Here is a 12,377-nt window from a genome sequence, read left to right as displayed (position 1 = left end):
CCGTCTTTTCGGAGCCCGTGGACGGAATCCAAATCCATTTGTGGATTTATATCGCATGTTTCCCCGGGCCGGACGATGATGGAAGCTTGTGCTGGTGGTGATTTAGGCTTGTGTAGGGCATTATGAGTTGCCTTTCCGTTTATAGCCCCATCATGATTTCCAATGGAGCCGAAGGAACCCAGATCTGTACTGATACCACTCGATGGATCTTTTACTGATATGTTTCCCCCCGATTCGAGCGATCTTCCGACGAGCAATCGACCAGGCTGCCATCATCCAGTTGGGTGCTAGTGTTCTCCAACTCTGGACGATGGTTCACCTCAAGCACCGGTGTTTTTTTGCCTCCCTCGGTATTGGAAAAATAGGCCTCCCAGCCGGAAGCATCTCCCGAGTCCTCCGTAATGCTTCCCAGCGTCGAGGAAGGATCGACCATTCCCGACAAGATCTGCTGTTCATTGAACAATTGATTAGCAACCAAATTATTTGACGTGAGAATCGTGATATCTTGGACCTGTTGAGCCTCGCCTTGCGGTTGTCCGATATCATCATCATTGCTGAGTGAAAGGTCGGGCATGGCTAACATTGTAAAGTATTCGTCCTCAACCGCGTCCTGGTGGTTGGCTGTTGCAGAATGCTGCTGCTCTATCATGGTACCGGACCCATATTCCGGTGAATGAGATGCCCCAGACAACTGCTTTGGGTCGCGTTTACCCCTCTCATTCATCTTTTGCCCTAGATGCTGGGTATTTAGCCATGTGATTGAACGAGGCCCAGCTGGAGCTGATGTTCTCTGGTAGGTAGATATTACTCACGTCTCTTCCGCTGTGCCAACCGATTTTGCATTCTTCTCCGGGCGAGTATAGCCTCCGCGCCAACTTGCGAGGACATCTCGAATAACCCGATGATGTGGTACGAAAAAGTAGTAGACTTTGCGAGGAGAATTACTTCACAATTAGAGGCACATACTTATATAACATGTCTCGACAACCTTCTAGCTAGGAAGGTCATGGTCTCCGGCTGATAACATAACATGGGAGGGGAACAACAGACTGGGGTCATGATAATGCAATACAACGCTATTTTTGACACCTATTGTCGTGGCGCTCACCTAATAGGGCCAAATATCCAAGAGCTACCCCTACCCCTCCCATTTGCCCGGAAGCACGGATGAAGTCATGTCTGGGCCGCGCCGGGGTTCCATAAGATAGATACCAGTCTAGCTAGCCGATAGACTCGCACTCGATTATATTGGATCTAATGGGGGCCCTACGAAAGGCAGGAAACCCACTGGTCCGTTCTGAGCAGATGGTTAATTCTAGATTGAAAGAAAACTAACTGCATTGAACATGATGCTGAAGGGGAGGGAAGATGGTGGTGAGCCATCCCTTCAACCGACGACTGCGGGGACGACGGGCTTGAGAGGCGGAGAGTAGCCATTAGAGACCTTCTGCAATGGTCATTTATCATTAACATTTCAATTCAAAATTGGGTATAGCGGCCCGCCCCTAGTAATCAGCTATAGAGTTATTTGAAAAATATTTACTTTACTGTCTTAGCGGGCAGAAAATATTCTACTTGAAATCAGTATTAATATAAGGATAGTAATCCTGGCCCAGTTTTAATATAATTAAATTAATTCTTTAAGATATACTTTTCTGATATTAAAATAAAAAGAGATAAGATCTTTTTAATTATAATCTTTATAATAATTATATATTCTTAATTTATATTACTTTTAATATAGTAATACTGATTATACTGTTTAAAATCTTGAGTAATAATTTATTAATTTTTTTAATATTTATTTAAAAGTCTGTCTTATTAAAATTCTATATATTATTAAAGATAATTTTATATTTTAATATAATCTCTTTATATTATTAAAATTAATCTTTAAGTATCTCTGGATTATAAGTCTATTTTTTATTAATATTTATAACTTAAGTATATTTTTTTTATACTGTAAGACATCAATCTAGGGGAGTTGTTGCCACTGAGCCAAAAGACTAACATTACCCGCAGTTACCTGCGGACCCCTAGAATCCCATATATATACTCAGGTACACCCGGGAGGAGGCGGGCTTCACCCTTGTAAGTATGCATATCCCGCGGATATCATCCCTTACATATACTTAGAATATTTTTTAAATTATCTAGAGAATTATGTGATAGAATAACCCAGCTATCGGGATAAAGATTATCAGGATGATGTATTATAGTAATTATGAGAGTTATAAGATTATTAATAGTGATTCTATATCTCTCTGATATTTATAAGATACTGATCTCTCTGTAAGAAGCTACTGATTCTTTAAGAATTAGTCTATCTTATAAATATAGACTATCTTTATTATTATTAAATAAATATATAATATTTTATAATTAATTTTTTATCTAGTTAATAAACTTTTTATTCTAATAAATAGATTCTATTATATTCTGATTCTTCTTTTTTTAATTATCTAAGAAAGATATTATTTATTAAAAATAGTAAAAAAATAAAAGTACTTAGTAATTAAATTAATTCAGAATTTTTATTAAATATTATTTTTATTATTAAAGAGATTTAACAGCTAGAAGATTATATTTATTAATTAAAATAAGCTATTAACTTATAGTAAAGAATAGCTTATTTTTAAAAAAATAACTTCTTAAGTAAAATCTTTTTAAAATATTATTAATTCTCTTCTAAATTAAAAAAGAATAAGAGAGAGATTAAATTTAAAAATATTTCTTATTTTACTCTGAACTTTAATCTTTAAAAATATTAAAAATAAATTATTAATTTAAAATATATATTTAGAGATATACTTAAGAAATATTTATTAAAGAAATATAAGATTCTTACTATTATTAGTTATATAAATCTAGTATATAAACAGAGATAATATTATTTTATAAATAATAAGAGTCTGAAAGAGAGATAATTTCTTAAGAAATTATAGTTTTAATTTAAAAATTAGACTTTTATATTAATTTAAAATACTGCTATTTTTTAATTAGATATTATAATTTAATTTAAACAGACTTATTAGTAATACAGTCAGAATCTGCAAGAGTTTTATATTTATTTTAATATCTTAAAATAATATTTTTCTTATTAAATAAAAAAAAAAAAAATTTTATTCTACTTTACTAAGCTACTATTAGATTTAAATTATTATATTTAAAAATATATTCTCTATCTATCAGAGAAGTAGAATAAAATAATAATTATTATTATTTATTATTATAAATTATAAGAAAATAAAGAAAAATATAAGTAAAATAATAATTAATTTAGTAATTATAAGTTATACAAGTACTTTTAAGAAATTATTAGTAAAATTATTAAAAAAGATATCTTAAATTACAGAAAAAATCTTATTAAAAAGAATAATAATTAATTATAATACTTTATATATAAAAGTACTTAATATTTTATAAATTAATATTTTATTAAAAATAAAAGAATTTAATCTGCTAGAATCTACTAATTCTTATTAAATTTAAAAAGAAAAATAAAAAAATTAGAATAAGTTCTATAATTTTAATTTTTTTATTTATAATAAAGATTATATATTATTTTTATATTTTTATTTATATTTAAAATAGTCTTAAAATTTTTACAGATCTAGATAGCTGCGCCGAAATAGATATTATTAGTTATTAGTTTATTAAAGTCTATAATTTTTAATATATTCTAATTACTGTGCTAAAGATTAAAGCTATTAATTAAATTATTACTTTTATTTATAATATATAGAAAGTCTCTATTATTATTATTAATTTATAAGAAGATATCTATATTTTTAAATAATATTATATAGAGATTAATTAGAATTTTTAATTAAAAAATAATTCTGTACTATTTTTAATAATTATATTTTATAATTTATATATTATCTTATTAGTATAGAACTGTCAGTAATAATTTAATATATTATTTATTTTACTGCTTTTTATTACTTAATTTATTAAAGTAACTTAAAACTTAATAAGAATATATATTATTATTAAGTTTTCTGAAGATATCTGATTATTAGAAGAAGAATTTTATAATTTATTATTAAATTCTAAGATAATTTTTATTAAACTTAAGTAGTTTTAAAATATATTTTTTATAAATTTTTTTTAACAGCTATTCTCTTATAGCCCTGCGAATTATATTATTAATATTAAATTTAATAAAATATTTTTTTATAATTTAATATATTTTTTATTTAAAGCTGAACTTAAGATTTTATAAGAATATATTAAAAAGAATCTAAAACTAAATTAAATTTAATTTTTAAAGAGTTCTACTGAAATCTCTATTTTTTTTATATTTAAAAAAAATAATAATTTATATTTTTATATAGACTATAGAGATCTTAATAAGATTTCTATTAAAAATTATTATTTTTTATTTTTTATTTCAGAGATTTTTAACAGAATTTCAGAAAGTATCTATTTTTTAAAAATTAATATTAAGAATATATACTACTAAATCTATATTAAAAAAGATAATAAATAAAAGATAATATTTTATATCTAATATAGCTATTTTAAATATATAATTATATTATTTAAATTAATTAATACTTCAGTAACTTTCTAAAATTATATATATATTATATTTTAAGAATTTCTTAATAATTTTTATATAGTATATCTGAATAATATTCTTATTTTTTTATTAAATAAGAAATCTTATATAAAGTATATTTATTAAATTTTAAAAAGACTTTAAAAAGCTTAGCTTTATATAAAGTTATTAAAATATTTATTTTATTAATTTTAAGTTAAATTTCTGAGATATATTATTAACTCTAACAAAGTATTTATAGATTCTTAATAAATAAATAATATTATTTTATAACTAATTTCTAAAAATTATTATAATATTTAGATCTTTCTTAAATTTTATAATTTTTATTAATAATTTATTTAAGACTACTTTTATATTATCTTATTTTTTATTTTTTTACTTTATAAAATAATTAACAGGCGGAAGTTAGAAAAGATTTATTTAATCTTAATTAAATAAATTATTTTCTGTTGTCTGATTACTGTTTTTTAATAAATATTTTTATTAATATATTTTAATTTTATAAAATCCCGCTGTTTAGAAACTGATATATTAAAAGAAAAAATAAATAATATTTTATTTTAATCTAATATTAAGAATATATTTTATTTAATTATATTTTAATTCTGTAAGTTCTCTGATGCTGAGTTAAATTATAATATTTTAGATTAAGAGCTATTTATTATTATTTATTCTTTTAAATAATAGTAATAATATTTAGAAGATATTTTTTAAATAATCAAGATTCTATCAGACTATTTAAACTTATAATTTTTTATATATTAAATTTAGATTAATAAAAAATAAGTTTAATAATTTATAAGTCTAATTTTTTATAATTTTATTATTAAATATAAAACAGAGAAATTAAATTTAGCAGATAGATTCTTTAGAATATTTTCTAAATCTTAAATAAAATCTACTTCTTAAGAAAAACTATTAATCTTAATTTAAGTATAATTTATAAATATATTATTTCTGATAATAAAAAATCTTATTAAAAAAAAAATCTAGTTTAAATTTTAAGATATATAAGATTATTCTGGATTTAATATCTGTATTATATTAAGCTTAAAAAATCTTAATAATTAAGCTGATATAAAAATAGCTGACTAAGCTATTTAGAAAAATTTATTTTAAAAAAGATTTATTTCTTAATTTATAATATTATAAATATATACTGCGAAAGTTTTATACTTGAATATATATAATTCTAAACTTTAAGAGATAATCTTATATTTATAGAATAATAATTTAGAGATATAATAATAAAAGACTGCTATTTAATAAAAGCAATTAGACTAAAAATATTAGATTATTAAAATAACTGATTATATTTATTTTAAAAATTAATACTATATTCTCTCTTCTGAGACACTATATTAGATACTTATTAAATTATATTATAATAATTTATTAATAAAATACTTTAAAAAAACTTAAATAAAAATACTACTATACAGAAAATTTTACTGAAATAGATTATAATATAATATAGCTGAATATATCTAAATTTGTTTAATATATTAAGAAATTATTATTCTAAAGTATTAATTATATAGTAGTCTTAAATTATTACTAATTTTATTATATTTTTTTATTAAATTAATAATAGATTTTATTACAGGACTGCTTTTTATTATTTAATATAAAAAGATTATTAATATTATTTTAATTATTATTAATTAATTTTTAAAATACTATTTTTTTTTTACTATTCTATTTATAATAACTACTCCAGATCTTGCCAAATTATTTTATAAATAGATTAAATTAATTTTCAGACTCTTAAATAAGATTATATCTAATTAAAAATTAATCTTTATTAGTAAATTCTAATTAAATTTAGTTTATAATAATTATATAATTTTAAGACTTTTAATTATATTCTATTCTTAAACTGATAATCAAACAGAATAAATAAATTAAATACTTAAATATTATTTATAATACTATTTTAATTAATATAATATTAACTGACTATTAATTTTTTTAAATACTTAATTTGCCTGTAATAATATAGATAATATAATTATAAATTAATTATCTTATAATATTCTTTATAATTTTTTACTGGATTTTTATATTAGAATTAAGACTGATTCTTAGCAGCAAGAAGTTCTAGTAATATAGAATAGAATTAAGAAACTTAGAAAAATAAGAGAATAGCTATAAAAAATATAGTAAATAGTTATAAAAAAATAAAAAAAATATTATAATAAATATAAAAAACTATTTTATTTTAAAGAAAGAGATCTAGTTAAGTTATTAACTTAGAACTTATAACTTAAAGAATTAAGAAAGCTGGCTTTGAAGTTTATAGAACTTTTTTAGATTTTTAAATATATTAAATCTTAGATATATTAATTATATTTATCTAAGAAATTGTGATAGGATCTACTTGTCAGGGTAGAAAGCCTGTTGACTAGGTAAGGAATCAATCATAAAACACTGTGTATTTATTTAATAATAATAAAAATAGTTTATATTTATAAGATAGACTGATTCTTGAAGAATCAGTAGTTTTTTATAAAGAGATTGATATCTTATAGATATCAGAGAGATATAGAATCACTATTAATAATCTCACAACTCTTATAATTACTATAACATATTATCCTAATAATATAATTCTTATAATTACTATAATATATTATCCTGATAATCTTTATCCTGATAGCTGATTTATTTTATTATAAATAATACTCTTCTCCGCTGGAATAAGTCATCTGGTTTAAATATTAAGAATAGTCTTATATATTTCTGATTCGGAATAGTAAGGATTTAATAGCAAAAGATAGAAAATTTATAAAATATATAATATAAATAGAATCATGTGCTGTTTCTATATAGCTTTATAAGTATTTAATTATGTTTATATAGATAGATCCCCTGCGAAGAAGTATAAATAAAAAAATCTTTTATATTATATTTATATAGATAGATCCCCTGCGAAGAAATATAAATAAAAGAATCTCTTATATTATTTCTTTTTCTTCTTCTCTTTTATTTTATAATTATTATTTTTTAATAATTTATAATTATTCTCTTTATATTTCTTTATTATTTTATATAATTTTTATTATTTTTATCTATACTGTATTGCTGTTATTCTCTTTTTTATTAGATATTAATCTTATTCTTGATTACTTCGCGATAATAAAGAGAATAGTATATCTTAAGTAGAATATTTCTATTAAAATCTATTATAACTTCTACATGCACTGTCTAAGATATATAAATAATAATTTTAATTCTAAAAAGAATACTTTGTATAATATTAGTTATTTATTAAATATAAAGATATTTATTCTATATTATTTCTATTCTATAAAAAAAAAGACTTATAATTCTGTAAGTTTTATATATTTTATATTATATATATATAATTTACTAATATTTCTTGAGTCTGTAACTAATCTGCTAGAAAATATTTATAATCTTATAAAGATTATTAAATAGATTACTCTGATTCTAAAGAAAGAATATTAAAATAATAATATTAAGCAGATTATCCGCGAAGAGATTTATATTCTTATAAAGATATTTAACAGTATAAAAAGTATTTATATTTATAAATTTTTATTAAAGAGTATTAAAACTGCTAAGTATATAAGTTCTTATTATAATTAAGAAATAAGATCTTTATAATTTTATTATTAATATTTTATTAGAAGTTTACTGCTAAGTATATTAAGTTTATTAAGATTTATTATACTTTTTTAGCATAGTTGATTTTTTATTCTGATCTTTATATCTTACTAAAGAATTATTATATCTATAAAATAAAAATATTATTATATTTATTATTTAATAATTTAGAATATATAAACTGGATTTCTGCTCTGCGGAACTTTCTTAATTTAATAAGAGTTATAATATATATTTAATATCCGGATATTAATAATAATAAATTGACTTTAAATAATAAGAATAGTATTATTAGATTAGTTATAGATTTTTATATTCTTTTTCTAGAGTCTACTTTTTCTATAAATATTTCTAAATTATAATAAGAGAGCCTGATTATTATTATTATTTATTTTATAAATAGATAATAAATATAACTAAATATATTTAAGTATTTTCTGCTATTTTATAATAGAATAATTTTATATTTATTAATATATTTAATCTGCAATAATATAATTAATAAGAAATATTAAAAGATTAATATTTCTGTAGCTTATTTTTTGAGAATATAAAATAATTTATTAGTAATTATCTTCTGTTTTCTTAATATATAATACTTTTTATAGTATTTTCAGTATTACTTTATAACTTCGGGTATATTTTTTATATTTTTACTAGAAATCTATTAATTATACTTGCTTGACTATTTTTTTTACTTAATTAAATAGTAATTCTGATTATTATAGTATTAATAATCTTTAATTTTTTTAACTTTCTATTTATCTTTATTATCTAGCTCAGATATTAAGAGCGGTTCTTTATAATCTCTTTCAGTATTTTATAATTTTAATAAGAAGATATAAAATATATTATAAATTTATTTATATTTCTTAGATAAATATAACTGATATATCTGAGATCTGATATATTTAAGAATCTGAAAAAATTCTATAAATTTTAAAGCCAGTTTTCTTAATTTTTTGAGTTATAAGTTCTGAGTTAATAGCTTAATTAGATTTTTTTCTTTAAAATAGAATAGCTTTTTATATTTATTATAGTATTTTTTTTACTTTTCTATAGCTATTTATTATATCTTTTATAGCTGTTTTTTTATTTTTCTAAGTTTTTTAATTCTATTCTATATTACTGAGACTTTTTGCTGCTGAGAATTAATCTTAATTCTGATATAAAAATCTAGCAAAAAGCTATAAAAAATATTATAAAATAATTAGCCTGTGATTATATTATCTGTGTTGTTATAGATAAATTAAGTATTTAAAAAAATTAATAGCTAGTTAGTATTATACTGACTGGAGTAATATTAGAGATAATATTTAAGTATTTAATTTATCTGTTCTGTTTGATTATTAATTTAAGAATAAAATATAATTAAAAACTTTAAGATTATATAGCTATTATAGACTAAATTTAATTAGAATTTACTAATAAAAATTAATTTTTAATTAAATATAATTCTATTTAGAGATCTAAAGATTAATTTAATCTATTTATAAAATAATTTAGTAAGATCTAGGACAGTTATTATAAATAGAATAATAAAAAAAAAACAGTATTTTAAGAATTAATTAATAATAACTAGAATAGTATTAATAATTTTTTTATATTAGATAATAAAAAACAGCCCTGTAATAAAATCTATTACTAATTTAATAAAAAAATATAATAAAATTAATAATAATTTAAGATTATTATATAATTAATACTTTAAAGTAGTGATTTCTTGATATATTAAATAAATTTAGATATATTTAATTATATTATACTATAATCTGTTCCAGTAAAATTTTTTATATAGTAATATTTTTATTCGGGTCTTTTTAAAGTATTCTGTTAATAAATTATTATAATATAGCTTAATAAATATCTGATATAGTATCTCAGAAGAGAAGATATAATATTAGTCTTTAAAATAAATATAATTAGTTATTTTAATAATTTAATACTTTTAATCTAATTATTTTTATTAAATAGCAGTCTTTTATTATTATATCTCTAGATTATTATTCTACAAATATAAGATTATTTCTTGAAGTTTGGAATTATATATATTTAAGTATAAAACTTTCGCGATATATACTTGTGATATTGTAGATTAAAAAATAAATCTTTTTTAAAATAAATTCTCTTAAGTAGTTTAGTCAGCTGTCTCTATATTAGCTTGACTATTAAAATTCTTTAAGCTTAATATAATATAGATATTAAATTCAGAATAATTCTATATATCTTAAGATTTAAACTAAGTTTTTTCTTTAATAAAATCTCTTATTATTAGAAATAATATATTTATAAATTATACTTAAATTAAAATTAATAGTTTTTCTTAAGAAGCAGATTTTACTTAAGATTTAGAAGATATTCTAAAGAATCTATCTACTGGATTTGATTTTTCTGTTTTATATTTAATAATAAAATTATAAAAAATTAGACTTATAAATTATTAAGCTTATCTTCTATTAATCTGGATTTAATATATAAAAGATTATAAGTTTAAATAGTCTAATAGAATCTTAATTATTTAAGAAGTATCTTCTAAATATTATTACTATTATTTAAAAGAATAAATAATAGTAAATAGCTCTTAATCTGAAGTATTATAATTTAACTTAATATTAAAAAACTTATAAAATCAGAATATAACTGAATAAAATATATTCTTAATATTAAATTAAGATAAAATATTACTTATTTTTTTTTTTAATATATCAGTTTCTAAACAGCGGGGTTTTATAGAATTAAAATATATTAATAAAAATATTTATTAAAAGATAATAATAAGACAGCAGAAAGCAGTTTATTTAATTAAGATTAGATAAATCTTTTCTGGCTTCTGTCTGTTAATTATTTTATAAAATAAAGAAATAAGAGATAAGATAATATAAAAATAGTTTTAAATAAATTATTAATAAAAATTATAAAATCTAAGAAAGATCTGAATATTATAATAATTTTTAGAAATTAGTTATAAAATAATATTATTTATTTATTAAAAATTTATAGATACTCTGTTAGAGTTGATAATATATTTTAAAAATTTAACTTAAAATTAATAGAATAAATATTTTAATAATTTTATATAAAGCTGAGCTTCTCAAAGCCTCTCTAAAATTTAATAAATATATTTTATATAAGATTTCTTATCTAATAAAAAAATAAGAATATTATTCAGATATATTATATAAAAATTATTAAGAAATTCTTAAAGTATAGTATATATATAGTTTTGAAAAATTACTAAAATATTAATTAATCTAAATAATATAATTATATATTTAAAATAATTATATTAAATATAAAATACTATCTTCTATTTATTATCTTCTTTAATACAGATTCGGTAGTATATATTCTTGATATTAATTTTTAAAAAATAGATACTTCCCGAAATCCTGTCAAGAATCTTTAAAATAAGAGATAAGAGATAGTAATTCTTAATAAAAATCTTATTAAAATCTCTGTAGTCTATATAAAGATATAAGCTATTATTTTTTTTAGATATAAAGAGAATAAAGGCTTCAGCAGGACTCTTTAAAGATTAAATTTAATTTAATTTTAGATTCTCTTTAATATATTTTTATAGAATCTTAAGTTTAGTTTTAAATAAGAGATATATTAAATTATAAGAGAATATTTTATTAGATTTAATATTAATAATATAATCCGCAGGGCTATAAGAAAATAGCTATTAAAAAAAATTTATAAAGAATATATTTTAAAATTATTTAAGTTTAACAGAAATTATCTCAGAGTTTAATAATAAATTATAAGATTCTTTTTTTAATAGTCAGATATCTTCAGAAAGTTTAATAATAATATATATTTTTACTAAGTTTTAAGTTGCTTTAATAAATTAAGTAATAAAAAGCAGTAAAATAGATAATATATTAAATTATTACTAATAGTTTTATACTAATAAAATAATATATAAATTATAAAATATAATTATTAAAAATAATATAGAGCTGTTTTTCAGTCAGGAATTCTGATTAATTTTTATATAATATTATTTAAAAGTACAGATGTCTTCTTGTAAATTAATAATAATAATAAAAACTTTTTATATATTATAAATAGAAGTAATAATTTAATTAATAGCTTTAATCTTTGATATAATAATCAGAATATATTAGAGATTATAAGCTTTAATAAATTAATAACTAATAATATCCACTTCGGC

At 19.4% G+C, this 12,377-nt stretch overlaps 1 protein-coding gene across 1 annotated transcript; it reads right to left on the bottom strand.

Annotated features, from left to right (window-relative positions):
* Window positions 1–211: 211 nt before the first annotated feature.
* On the bottom strand, window positions 212–888 carry BO70DRAFT_397216 (uncharacterized protein; the record flags this gene model as incomplete). The annotated part of the gene is made up of 2 exons (XM_025546682.1): window positions 212–732; window positions 813–888. The coding sequence occupies 2 exons, from the start codon at window positions 886–888 to the stop codon at window positions 212–214; spliced, it is 597 nt and encodes a 198-aa protein (XP_025398764.1).
* Between the last annotated feature and the right edge of the window lie 11,489 nt (window positions 889–12,377).

Source organism: Aspergillus heteromorphus, assembly GCF_003184545.1.
Source record: "Aspergillus heteromorphus CBS 117.55 chromosome Unknown BO70scaffold_15, whole genome shotgun sequence".
Taxonomy (NCBI): Eukaryota; Fungi; Ascomycota; class Eurotiomycetes; order Eurotiales; family Aspergillaceae; genus Aspergillus; species Aspergillus heteromorphus.
The sequence above is the reverse complement of the archived record's forward strand: the minus strand, read 5'-3'. Positions and strand labels throughout refer to the sequence as shown.